Source organism: Triticum dicoccoides, chromosome 2B, assembly GCF_002162155.2.
Source record: "Triticum dicoccoides isolate Atlit2015 ecotype Zavitan chromosome 2B, WEW_v2.0, whole genome shotgun sequence".
NCBI lineage: Eukaryota > Viridiplantae > Streptophyta > Magnoliopsida > Poales > Poaceae > Triticum > Triticum dicoccoides.
Genome location: NC_041383.1, coordinates 586066914 through 586080711, shown reverse-complemented (window position 1 = coordinate 586080711; position 13798 = coordinate 586066914). Strand labels below are relative to the sequence as shown.

Sequence of the window (13798 nt, the reverse complement as noted above, 5' to 3'; positions counted from 1 at the left end):
CGGCCATCGGAGCGCCGCCGCCGGACCAACGCGCCGCCCTGCCCTCCTCTCCTTCTTCCCTCCCTTCCTCTGGTTCTATTTCTCACATCCCTCTCTCTCCCCCCCTTCACAGGAAGCGGAAGCCATGGTCGTTGGATCTCCATGCCGGACCGCCACCCCACGCCGGCCGGCTACCGGAGCGCCGCCTCCGGACCAACGCGGGTTGCCGCGCTGGACCGCAAGCGGATGCACTGGTTGTGCTCGACGGAGATGGGCCCTGTGTGCGTGCCCCCGCAGCCTGGACGAAACTCCAGCGAGGCCATGAGCTCCCGATTCCCAACCCGGGCGTAGGAGCGTACGGGAGCGCCGTCGTGGATCCTGCGCGTCCTAGGTCCGCCGAGGCCACGGGCTCCCAAGCCGGGCATAGGTGCGTACTGGAGCAACGCCCGCCTGGGCGAGGTCCTCCTGCTTCTGGAGGAGGCGAACAAGCCGAGCCAAGCCATGAGGCGCCCGTGGCCAACAAAGTGTATCTTTCAATTGAACTATCTGATGTTTTTTCTACGTATCTATGTCATTGACCATTGTCTAGAGTGTGATTTCACACGTTTGTTTTCAGCCAATCATCTATGAAGTGCGACCTTTCATGCTTGAATTCTACAATATCCACTGATGAATTTCATGCTTTTAGTGAACCTCAACAAATTCATGGAAAACGTATTTAATTTTGCTCATCTGATTCGCTTTGCTGCATTATTAGTATGCCTGCTAGACTCCAAATTCAAACCTATAGCCTATAATAAACCCCAGTTTTTTTTAATCAAGTTTAAACATTTCAGTTCCGTTTTTGGGTTGGAATTTATCAGTGGCCATGTAAGACTGGAAATTGCTCACCACGTGTTCCTTAATGTATATTGTGCCAATAGCTATTAAACCTTCGATATGCTGGAGGGTGATGAGGTGACATGGAGCTAAACATAGATTGAAGATTCTGTCATGAGTTCCTCAGAGAAGATAGAACAAATGAGTATGGAGATCCAGCTGTTGAAGACGCCGAGGGACAAGAACATTCAGGAGTTGTTCGCCTAATGGGTTGGTGAGAACAAGAATACAGTTAACATCATCACAGAGCCCTGCACATCTCGCATGCGAGGCAGTATGTCCCTTTTTCTTTAGCACAACTCATATGTCTCTTCCTACCGGGGAGCGTTCGTAATACTTTGCCTGATTCTATTATGGATTACCCATTTTGTTTACAAGTTGACGTACTTATTAATTTGGTGTCGTATTAACTACACCGGAGTCTGTTCTTGTGCAAAGGAAATTAGATTGGGATTGGCCGCACATCTTAAATGCATCTAGAAAATTAACCACAGATAGATTTCACTCTTATCGCCCTTCTATTCAATACATTTTGATTGCTGAAATTTGAAACAATGACCAGGTTCTGTAGGAAGCACAAGAAAGTGGGTATGAAAGCTATGAGACGATGGCCAATACAGATATTGACAGGGCTGGAATATCATTAGAGTCCGGCGCCAACGAATATACATAGCGACTTAAAGTGTGACAATATATTCATAAATAGTCCTGATGGAACAGTGAAGATCGGCGACTATATGGTCTGGCGACATTATTGCATCAATGGAAAAAGCAAAGTGTCAAAGGTGTGTGACATTGTGTTTTTCTGACAGCTACGGATCTGTGAAAATATACCTATTCTATTTACTGTGGATACACTCTCAGGTTACTTTGTTTAAAAATTTATTTTAGTCGTGTACTAACAACCATTGTGTTAAAATGCAGGCGCATTAGACTTTATGGCACTAGAACGCTTCACTGGCAATACAATGAGTTGCTTGGGTATTCCAATCCCCTTCGCAGCCTCTTCTGTCAATCCAGCAGCACACCGCTGCCCTTCGCATCCTCCCTGCATCACTGCAACTGGGCCGTGCTCACATCGTCTGCGGTCACATGCGCAATCTCTGCGCTCGACGCTGCCTCCACCGAGATTCATTGCAAGGTCTGTTCATAGCCACGGTTCCTGCTCCGTACCATTGTTGATGCTCCTGTTAATGGATAAGTGTCCAACAAAATTACCTGCAGGGTGCCTGAAACGCCCACTGCTGGGTACATGCATACAACAATTATGCCATGTCTTCCCTATTCGATCGGTCGCACATGTATGTTTCTTTTCCTTCTTTGTTTAGTTTTAAAGAAAAGATTAATTTCTGAACTCACCATATTTTTATACTATATATAAGCATGGATGACTAGAATAGTTGATTGTCAGTTCACTTATATTTCTCCTATGGAAAGGAGCATCAGTTTTACGCATGCTTCCCGGGTCCTTGGTGAGAGGCCTCTGTGATGTTATTCTTTTAGGTAAGCTTTACTCAGGTTGCTACTCATGTCACAGTGTCTGTAATTTAGCTAGAGTCAGGTTCAGAGTTATTGACTGAATTTTTGGGGCACAACCATCAAGCAACCTGAGTAAAGCTTACCTAAGCCAATGATTTTGTTCTTTTAGCTAGAGCCAGGTTCAGAGTTGTTCACTCTGGATTTTTTGGGCACAACCATCAAGCAAGCTAGCACGTATTGTTTAACTGAAGCAAAGGGCAGCTAAGCTATGAATGCTTCATTCTTTGTTCTACACAAATGCAGCTACTATTTGTATTTGATCTGAGAAAAGGTGCAACCAATTAAAGTTATTTTGAAGAATCTGCACCTGAGTATATATATGTTCTGATTTTATAGCCTGCAGAGTCTGTAGAGTAAAGTTTGTACATTTTGTGAATCGCTTTGTTCCGCTTTCCCTTGGTGTATAGTCTATACTGTATCAGATTATTTACTATGTGCAGATTTGTTTGTGCCATTGCCGATCATGTACTTCTTTCTGTGCTTGGAAGCATAGTCTCATCGTATCCCCTAGATCTGTATAAGTATATTTAGCTCACATACACTTGGCATTTGTTCTTCAAAAGGCGATGTCCTCGATGCTGGACTCCTGGTAACAGTTTATTACATGTTATTTCTTTTTTTGGTGAGTCTTTTCTTGAGATTTAGGATTATGGAGTTAACGGGTGTTACTTTTGACCTGCTAATACAGCTGCGTTAAACTTTTTGCTCTTCGAAAGCAACTATGTAAGTCTGACGCTAACATAATGTTTACTGCTAAAATACTTCAGTAGGTATAACTTAGAGTCAGGAACACAAGTAGAATTTCATAGAAATCTGTCTAGCTCCTGTAGATGAAAGACTTCCTGCAAGTGAGCTCTTGAATAACTCTTACCTCCAGGAAGATGAGGTCTATTCCAGCGCCTTCAATTTCAGTCTCTCTGGTCTCAAGTGTGACTGAAGATGGGTGGCAATCTGCAAGTTTCGTGCTTTGGAAGGGTGAATTCTTACTGAAAAATCATATGTATCTTACCGACCATATTAATTTATGGACTGTGATATTTGGCACACGTGTGTCATATAAGCAAAACTGCCACACCTCTACTTTTTTCATTTTAAAGTACCACACGATTCCTCGTCCTTTGACCTCGCCTCCTCCCAAACGACCCTGTAGGCTCGCCCGAGAAATCCGCTTCTCCCGTACATCTCGGGCACCCACCCCTGAGAAAACTGTCACTTCTTCACGTCTACCACATGATTTCTCCTCGGGACAAAGTTACCATGATATTTGTATGCAAGTTATCAGGCCTGTGTTGCATAACTTACCGTGCTATTTACATAGAATGTACCAGGTATCTATGTTTCAAAAACTACATCCCTTCAAAGTTACCACTGTGTTTTGTACACAAGTTATAAGGTCTTCAATGTGTAAAATACCGTGATACTTACACATAAGTTATCAGGGTATATGTACATCAACCTCCCCCGGTCAAAGTTATCATGAGGGATTGTACATGAGTTACCGGGTCTACAGTTCGTATATTATCATGGTACTTGCACCTAAAAATCTGGGTGTGTTTCGGTAGCTTTTTCCATAGGTTAAAAATTACCACGAAGTTTTTGCGTAACTTATCATGCCTATAGCACGTGTGCCCTCATGACACTAAATATTATGTGACTTTCTTGTGGCACGCCATGCGTTCTGTTCATCCAAGAGGCCCACGCGCGAGGCGAGTGTATGTTTTTAATAACTTAGTTTCCTTTGATAAAAAAGTTATCATCATGTTTATATTGCAAGTTATCGGTTATGCGGTGCTTATATTATCATGTTATTTACACAAAAAATATTGAGGATGTTTTGAACAACTTTTTTCCGGGACAAAAAGTTATCATGGTGATTCTAGGTAACCTATCAAGCCCGTAATGCTTAAAATATCATGCTATTTACACAAAATTTATCAGGGGTATGTTTTAGCAAACCCCCTCCCCTCATGGGTCAAAAACTTATCATGGTGTTTAGTTATCGCAGTGCATATGTTTTCATGCTATTTACACATAAAAATGCCAGGGGAGGGAGGTATACTACCGTGCTATTTACATAGAAGATGCCGGAGTATCTTTTCAAAAAAAATCCCTACGGTCAAAGTTACCATGGTGTTTCTACCTCAGTTATCAGATGTGCGCTGCGTATATTACCATCTATTTATACATAAATTATCGAGTATCTTTTCACATTTGTCTTCCTCAATGGTTAAAGTTACCGTGATGTTTGTATCTAAATTATCAGGTCTATGGCGTGAATGTTATCGTGCTATTTACAGAAATTACCGGGGGCGGGTTCAACAAATTTATTCCCAATGATCAAAGTTACCACGAACATGTCAAAAACAGTATTTCCCTTAGCTTGCTCAACAATGAGTGTCATCGGTGAGGTGGTTAGCTCCCTTTGTTGATTACCTGCAGAACAGAGATCAAATCCTAGTCCAAGCATTATTTTTGTTGAAAATCGGGAAGGCGCGTGGGCCATAATTGACGATTACGAAAATTAGGAAGGCACGAGCGGGTGTGCCCGATAAAATCGGGGAGGGCGTGCGGGAAAGGAAAGAAATCGGGGGAGGTCGTGCGGAAAAGGAAGGAGATCGGGAGGCATGCGGGAAAGGAAAGAAATCAAGAGGACGTGCAGGGAAGGAAGGAGATCAGGGGGAAACTGACGGCGCTAGATGCGTGTGGCAGTTTCGCAATCTGCCACACGGTTGCCAAATACATTTTTCGTTAATTTATTGCTAAGGTTTACTCATACCAGTGGTAAATATAGCACTGAAGAAACTTTTAAATCAAACTTTACTTCAGTCTTTAATGACACTACGAATTATTTCAGGTTGTTTAAAGAATGCCGAGTTGTCAAGCGAGGAAATGCAGTGGCTGGCGTTGCCGGGCATGGGACGACGTCTCTAGGCTCCTGCCTGAGGCAAGCCTCTCCGGCCTCCTCGGATGCCCTCTAGGAACTGGCACTGCGTATGATGGTCTCCTCACCTAGCACCTAGGTTGACCTAGCCACCGCCATCGAAGCGGAGAGTTGACAACATATGTATGATTGTTGGACGTGTCAGTCCTGCCATTGACATGTTCAAAACTATGAATTGAGTGATTACAAATATGCTTTGATCAATGAAATGAAAGGATGTTCTGTTACATCTTGTTGTGCAGATATAGGGCTTGAATTATTTTCGATCGTATCATCTTGGCCCTATAATAAAAAAGCGAGTGTGGGAGTGCGCGACCAGTTGCTACCAGTATCAAGGTGCACTTGATGTGTAGTTATCAGTCAATGAGAACCATAGAAAAATGGAGGCATAGACTCTAGGAGTATATATCCGCTCCCCAAAAAAGGGTGTGCTATATATTGAATGGTTCAATATAGGTCAGTGAGTTTGAGGCAACAAAAAGCTTTAGAGCTAAAATCAATAGGAAAGGGTATTTGTTTCTTAAGATGTTTTTTTGATAAATGTAAAAAAATTTGAATTAGTTAGTTAGTAATAAGAGAGAAAAGGAGACCATGACTTGATTGTCTATTTATCCTTGCTCCATATTCGAAGTTTCTGCCAGCTGCTGTCGTCAACCTACCCTTGCATGCCATCTACTTCCAATTCACTTTTGCGAGAGGTGCATGCCCGACCGTCGACATTGATGCATCCCCTCACTCAACATCGTGTCTCCGCAGGATGGAGCTTAGATCGGTGAACCGCATAATGGTCAACAAAGAGGCAAAAAGTAGATGATTTTGACGCTTTCGATGGTGCATGCGGAGATATTTTTCACCTTTTGCCTATAGCAACACACGGGTCTTCTGCTAGATGGGACTAGGGCGAAGCCCACCGTCATTATAAATTTTCATAATTACAAGTCGGTGTAGGAAGGGGCTCATGAAAGCCGCGTGCTAGAGTGTGATGACCAATCCCCGGTTCGGCCGTTGGCACCCATCAACAATGCACAACAGATCAGACTTTGAGTGACCCTCCACAACCCAAGTCCTTGATCCCGCTCATGGTAGTGAAGCACTGCGATGGCCGCCAATGACACCCTACTCAGGGTGCTACTTTCCACGACGGCCTCCATGTTGTCACTGTAGCGGGATGCGTGAGACCAAGTGTAGGGAATAGCTTGCGGAGAGCGATCCTCATGTCCAGCTCGACAAGATTAGTTTTTAATGTTTTAAACATTCCATTGTGATTGCACGTTAATGACATGTGTGTCGCAATGGCTGGGATTGACGAAGTCCAGACATGTTGTGATTAGAGGACACTGCGGTAATCGCCGGTGGTGAGGGACTAAGAAAAGTGGTGACACGGTGTCGGTGAGGGACTAAGACAAGTGGTGACACGGGTGGGACACCGTGTTGAAATAGAAGACGTTGAATTGTGGGGGTCACGGTGTCGGTGAGGGACTAAGACAAGTGGTGACACGGGTGGGACACTGTGTTGAAATAGAAGACGTTGAATTGTGGGGGTCTTGAGCCGTATTTATCGGGCCCGTTGCAACGCACGGGCATGTTTACTAGTACTGATAATGCGGCATATGCTTTAATGAGTTACTTTGAGTTGGTAATTCATTTATTTCATGTAGTATGATACAAGGTACTTAACTATCGATACCGTGCTCAGGGATTTCTATCCAGACATATGCGAACCCTGCTCATTGAAGCTAGTACTTATCTGACACTCCACAACACTGAATCTCAAATGCGCATCATTATTGAGTAACATATCTGCCAGGATTCAGAAGAATCAGGCTTTAGACAGAGGAGTGAATCCGTGCTTAATAGCTGCCGACCAGACCTTCTCGATGTCCATCATATCATCTCCGCACTCATGGATGTCCCAACCTTGTAGTGCGTGTACCATTCCAGCAACACGCCATGCGCTCATCACCCTTCTTGGAAGCCAATTCTATCCATTAAGCGAGTAGCAGCACAAGTCAGTGTCAATCACATTATCTATTTCAATCTTGGATAGGAAGTTGTGTATGTCAAATTACAGAACCAGGTAATGAGAACATATCATTAGTACCTCACAGGTGTGGACGTTCTGCATTGCCTCTGGGATCTTCATTGCAGGGTTGCTCAAGTAAGTGCAATCCTGGCGTGTCCTTTTAAGGGGAAACTGTGATGTGGGAATAAATGTTGCTCCTTTTGGTGCCCTGATTTGTTGCTTATCATCTATAATATCTCCTATCCAGATCTGTATAGTAGTGAAGAAGTAGTCACTGAATATATTGCTTCTCAGAGTGTTTGTTCCTATTTTGCTAGCTACATATATTTACAGTGTAATTTCTTGTGATTTGCTGGTAGATGATACTACAGCATAATGTGTGCTACTGTTTTCCGTCAAAAAACATTAGGTGAATTAGTTTGACAAGGTTTATAGAAGCTTTCACGGTCCTGTCTAATATTTCTACTAGTTATACCCCACTTATGATATATCCACTCTAGAAAGCTTCTTGACGATTTTCATCCCTTTTTCCAGATAACTTTTACCTGCGGTGTTTCGTCACTGGAGAATTTCAGATAGGCAACACTGCTCTCTGGAACTCGCAACTTGAGCATGTCATATTCTTTCTTTTGATTCATGATTACCTACACAAAATTGCACATATTTATAGTTATTCTTGTATACAGTGAGATCAATTCATACAAAATGTGCTGCTAAACGAAATCAACAAAAATAGCTGGCTGATAGGTACCTGGACACCTCTTTCGCATAAAGCTGTAGCTACTGCGTGTTCTACCTTAGAATTGCCTCCACAGAGAAAAACTCTCTTTGTATCTGAAGGAATGCTCTTGAGAACAACTGCTGTTGCTAAGCCACTTCCATCAACAAGTCGAACTCCTAATTCTGGATATTTATTTGTAAATAGTTCACCACTTCCATTGAGTTGTTTTGCCTGGGACCAAGAATATGAGGGTTAATATCTTTGCGCTGACCATTTGTGTGAAATTAGCATGCATTTGACTTTTTGCAACATGTCAATTAACATGCATCAGAAGCTAAGTGTCATGTGGAAGCAAGTATAAAGAGGGAGTTATGCAAGAAAAGTTTCGGTCATTATGCCTGATTTAGGAGTCCAAGACTGAGCACTTTGACCCCTCTTCCATCCGCATATAATATTGCCTTCTCAATTAACTTGTTGATGGATTCCCTCTCCCTAATCAGGCCATACTGCAAATGGAGAAAATCCTATCAATTTGCACCTATTAAGGCATAAGATTCATACAACGCGGAAATCCAATTACTTGGAAGTTGTATCTTGGTATCACCCATGTTTGCATCTTGAACTTCTTCAGTTTGAGACTTTCGACGACAAATGCAGAGGATCCATAAACCCATGCCAGTACCATTGACAGCCATGCCATTGGCCATATCATCCACATATACCATACAGGGTTATCTGAGGGTTTAGAAGCTATAGAGGCAATCCCAACCCTTAGATGATAAGTCGATTGCAAGGTGGTGATATGCGTCAAGTGAACGACATCTGGTGTTTCCTCTTTTCCAATCAGTGTTCTCTCATACAGCTCGTCAGTTGACTTGTCCATGGTGTTGTATATGTAGTCATAGAATGGCATAAACAATGAGTAGTTTGTACGAAACTGTGTATGATGGAGAGAATGATACCTGTGGAGATGTGAAAAATACCTTTGAATAATTAGGTTTGTGGTTTTATGAAGCTATGACTAACCATTTTAACTTTTGTGCATTGTTTGTAGAATCGACTGGTAAATTTTGTTAAGAATATAAGGGACCCAAAGTCTCATCGCCTAATTGCATGTTAACATGATTGTAAGGTTGAGCTTAAAATGTTATACTTACGATGGAGTGTACATGAGATACTTGAGAGGAGGGACAACTTGGAATATCCACTTTGGGAGCATCTCAAAGTTGCAGTGTCCCATATTATTCATGAAGTCGATGTAAGCCAGGTATAGGACAACGCCCAGGATAGAACCATATCCCATAAAAATTGGTATCAGCATGGGGATCGAAAATAACACGAAGTAAGCTAAGATTTCAGCAAATGGATGGATGACAGCTGCCAATCATATGGTAAAATTTCATTAGGTTAAAAGAGAGTTGTGCATTAGCTTCACAAATACCACATCAACATGCTTTCTGCAAAATGGAACACTAATTGTTAACGTACCAAGCACTTGGAGATTCATTAAGCAATAGAACATGTAGAGAAATCTAAACTGGGTTGTTTTTTGGAAAGACCAAGATGGTAACACCTTATTTCTGAACAATATATTTAGTCTCAGAATGTCGTCCATGAGACTTCTATTGTTTTCTTTGGACATATCTATGCTTTGAATTCCTTATGCTCCTGGAATCAGAATGGATATTGTAACTCCAACACACGAGACTTTGATGCATGTGCAGATGCTTTCAGATGTCATTTATCTTAAAAAAAATAGTGGTTTTGTCAGTTTTTAGATCACAAATTCGCCAAATTGTTTGCTATGCATAATCTAGACACTTGTGAACTTAATGCCACTAGTGATGAAATGCTTTTTTTTGTGTGTGTGGTCCACTGTTTGTTCTTAAAGATGGTGAAACTATTCATCATCATGTTAACCCTCAGTTCTGAATGCTACTACTTACAGGTTATGGGCTCTGTGACGATGGAGGCATGGTGGTGTGAGTGGTAGCGAGAGTAAAGGAAATGGTGGTGCAGCGCCCTGTGGAACCAGTAATAGAGAAATTCAACAGGTCCTATGTGAAGCAACGCCATGATGATGGCTCCCTTTGTTTCCCACATTGGCATGAGCCTGACGCTCGGGATGGTTGCATAGGCCAAGTAGAAAAACAGCGTCATGAGGATGATCTGGTCATCCCTGTACAGAATGGTAAGGACAGCTTAGCATTACACACAAGATAGCATATTTTAGCATTTGATTGTGATGGACCATTGTATTTCAGGTATGTGCCAGTTAATTTGAGTGTGATAGAAGTGAATAGCAGGACGTGTGCATATATGGCTTACCAGGAGCTCTCCCGGTCCACCTGCTCGAATTCAAGACCGCGGTCAACGATGATGTGCTTCCTGCGTGCGGTTTGGTGGCGAGACAAGCTGATCCAGATCTGGTTGTGGATCATCCTCAGAAGCAGAGCTGGTAGCATGGTGGTGTATGCTGTATCCATGTCTCCCCACCCACTGGTGACCACCCTGTGCGCAGTGTGCAATGCCGCAGGTGCTAAGACCAGGTACTGCTTGCAGTGCATGGTTAGAATATCATGTGACATTGATGGATGGGAATTAATCAGCGGTGTATAGCAGGTGGTAATCAGATCTTTGATTGTTCGGAAGCTATTGCCGTGGCTTCAAGCTTGCAAACTTCTACGTTTTGAAGAGAAAAGGAGGTTTGTTTATGTCCATTCAGTTGGTTATTGTGTGTGAACTGTGTGAAAAGTAAAGCTATTGTCGGCGGTTCATATTAGGATCACAAAGGCCAATGAATGCAAACGGTCCAAGGTTTCATGAGAATGGCATGATCTGCCCAGCAATACATCTTTATGATTTGGTTGCTGCTATCAGGGATTTTACCGGTGCCTATATTATCGTACCCTGGTCGTTATCCACCGTGCAAGAAGCATGCAAAGGAATTTGTCAAAGGTCCCTATCCTCTTATCTTTCTTGTGTTTCTTAAATTGAGACAGAGCATAATAGAATGATAATATAATTTGCTTCCATCGTTTTTCTTGAAGCAGTTTTTCTGGATCATGTGAAAAACTGAAAAGTACTCAGGGAATCAGCAACATGGGACTGAAACGCTTATGCTAGAATATACTATTTACAATTCAAAATACAGGTAGTTTTATTTAATTGATAACAGAATAGTCTTGAGTGTTCACTACGACATGCAAGTTTTGCTGCAATTCCTGTTCCACCTGACTTCAGTACTGGGACATTATGATGCGTATGAAACTTTATTTAATGCATACTTTTTGAAGGAAATATATAAATATATGAATATCCTCATTGAAGTAGTTAGTTTATTTTTTTGGTCGCTCAATCATATGATGTTCCTAAATTTGCAAACATGAATTTAGCTAGATAAAATAAAACATTATGTCCTACATTTCTGAACCAAAAACAAATATCAGAAAGGAACACTCCAAACAGACAGTAGCACGTAAAGTGCAGACAAGATGTAACATACCTTGAAGCTGCGCATCCAGTGCCATGGCCATTCGGTCAAAGGACCCGGCCGTGTTGCCATGGTAATGGATGAGCGACCACTTTTCTCTCTTCCAAGGTAAGCAGCTCCCTCAGCAAGCGAGCTCTGCTAAGAACTTCAAGCTCCGGTTGCATTTTTATATGCATGGACGGTTGCACAATATGCTCTTGCAATATTGTGTAAAGAAGTCATTTTTTTCATGTGCCCATGCATGTTTCCGTTCCCATTACCAGTCTTTATTCCTTCACAGTATCCACTTCCCCAACTGTATTTTTCTCTGGCTTGCCTTCCAAGGCACATTCTAGGCAGAAGTACTCAAATCCAAGTCATAAAACATGCTTTTTTAGTGTGTTTGATCACACAAAACATGTTGTTGCTTGCTATTGGCATTTGTGTTGCTTAGGTGAAGGCTTCTGTCTCCGATTCTGCTTATGTTGCCCTCTTGGGCTTCATTTTGGAATTTGGGATGTGGGGTCCTCTGACATTCATGCGATTCAGGCATTCTGATTATAATTTCATTTTTCTGGTTGAATGAAGAGGAACATAAATGGTTAAAATAACAGAAACAGGAAATGTTGTAGTCAGCTGGGAACTAACATAATAATTACTCCCTCCGTTACAAAATTATTGTTGTGGAAGGGGATAAACATGCGTGTGTGAAATGACTTGGATAATTTGGAACAGAAGGAGTAATAAGCATGCGCGTGTGACATGAGCTGCAGTTTGTGTAAGCAAGTTAGTCAAGTCAAACTGTGAATGTACAGAAAGTTATCAAATATCCAATTCGGTGCCCAGGTCTAGATGAACCTGGTGAACAGTAGCACGATAAAAAAATAGAAAAAAAATTGAATGGAAGATGTTCGAGTGCATGATGTGCGTGCAAATTTTAATTTTTATCCCATTTGAACATATGTGGAGCTCGTGGCAAAAAAGAGAAAATCGGCCAGAACATTGCGTGAACAGTAACCTTACTCACATAGCCGAATTTTGTCTTTTTTATCGCGTGCTCCTTGAATGTCAAGACTCTACCAAAATTTGCATGAAGATCACGCACACAGGCATCTGGCTTGCAACAAAAATTCGGAATTTTTTGAATTTATTTGCTATTTTTGGCGAAATTTTTATTTTGCCGGAGCTGAAACGCCGCTCCTGAAAGTTATATAGTACTTTCTTTTTGCGAGCAATATAGTACTCTACTACTCCCTTTATAAAGAAATACGAGAACATTTAGATCACTACTTTAATGATCTAAACGTTTTATATTACTTTATGAATGTAGTATTCGATAATATTAAGGACAGATAGACAAATCTTAAATGGAAACCGTGTTCAATAGAATGTCCGAGGGAGCTGCACTGAATATGACACAGCCCTCAGATAACTAAATGACATCTGGTGTTTCCTCCTTGATTGGTATTGGCACGTCCTTGCTTGGCATGCGAGTCTAGTACATGGTTCTCCTTGACATATGAGCTAAGGCCAACTCCAACGCGCGATCCCATCTTGTGTGCGCGCGTCCGTTTGAACCAAAACGGACATATAACACAGCCCAACGCGTGGCTGCGTCCTCAAATTTGTCCGTTTGGCGTCCGGCCCGCTGCATTTTCGACGCAAATATGCGCTCGGTTTGCGTCTACACGGACGCCGAACAGACGGGCACGCGCTTGCGGGTCGCCCGCCTCGGGGACGCGTGGCGGCCGCCAACCTACCTCCACCGCCCAAACTAAATGTGCACGTGCGGCGGGCCCCTACTGTCAGCCACACATCATGCGGTCGTCGTCCTTCTTAAATTGGAAGCCTTGGATCAGGCAATCAACAGCTTCCACTTCCCCGCCGGCCTGCCTCCTCGAGCCCCGACACGAGCGAGCAAACCGTAGCCAGCGCCACCGCACCCCCACTCGCCAACCTTCCCACCGGCGCCATGGGCTGGCATTGGATCAGCGGCGAGGAGAAGCACGACAACGAGGCCGCCTCCTCGTCTGGCCGGCGCAGCTCCAGCAGATCCGCGCCGCCCGCACCGCCGGCCTTTCAGCTCGCGCCGCCGGTGGCCGGCCAGCGCAATAGGATGTACGTCCACGTCGATGTCTGCCGCCGGTACTGGGAGACGTCCATGCCGCTCCCGCGGGGAGATGTTCATTTGCCAAACAACTGGCATCTCTCCACGGACCACGCGCTAATCCCGGCGGTGCCGGT

General features: G+C 43.1%; 1 protein-coding gene and 1 long non-coding RNA gene across 2 annotated transcripts in view; one reads left to right on the top strand and one right to left on the bottom strand.

Annotated features, from left to right (window-relative positions):
* Window positions 1-11577, top strand: part of LOC119365026 — a 12670-nt gene extending 1093 nt beyond the window's left edge. Inside the window, exons 2-9 of the long non-coding RNA XR_005175275.1 lie at window positions 903-1132; window positions 1421-1643; window positions 1783-1999; window positions 2083-2159; window positions 10031-10273; window positions 10347-10631; window positions 10705-10787; window positions 10866-11577. This is a non-coding gene — a long non-coding RNA (uncharacterized LOC119365026). The remainder of the gene's footprint in view (window positions 1-902; window positions 1133-1420; window positions 1644-1782; window positions 2000-2082; window positions 2160-10030; window positions 10274-10346; window positions 10632-10704; window positions 10788-10865) is intronic.
* On the bottom strand, window positions 7103-12268 carry LOC119365025 (very-long-chain aldehyde decarbonylase GL1-7-like). Its single transcript, XM_037630607.1, has 10 exons — window positions 11588-12268; window positions 10411-10634; window positions 10029-10261; window positions 9240-9459; window positions 8663-9044; window positions 8481-8588; window positions 8113-8313; window positions 7907-8005; window positions 7440-7610; window positions 7103-7319 (listed from the first exon to the last, which is right to left on the bottom strand). Exons 1-10 carry the CDS (start codon window positions 11645-11647, stop codon window positions 7158-7160), a joined length of 1860 nt encoding a protein of 619 aa, XP_037486504.1. The 5' UTR covers window positions 11648-12268; the 3' UTR covers window positions 7103-7157.
* Window positions 12269-13798: the final 1530 nt, after the last annotated feature.

What these genes read in the sequence shown, in the direction of transcription:
- LOC119365025 (XM_037630607.1), bottom strand. Translation starts at nt 11,647, where the DNA reads ATGGCAACACGGCCGGGTCCTTTGACCGAATGGCCATGGCACTGGATG. An exon ending in ACTGGATGCGCAGCTTCAAG is followed by an intron (nt 10,635 to 11,587) that starts GTATGTTACATC and finishes CACTGCAAGCAG; the next exon opens with TACCTGGTCTTAGCACCTGC. An exon ending in TATGCGAAAGAGGTGTCCAG is followed by an intron (nt 8,006 to 8,112) that starts GTACCTATCAGC and finishes AATTTTGTGTAG; the next exon opens with GTAATCATGAATCAAAAGAA.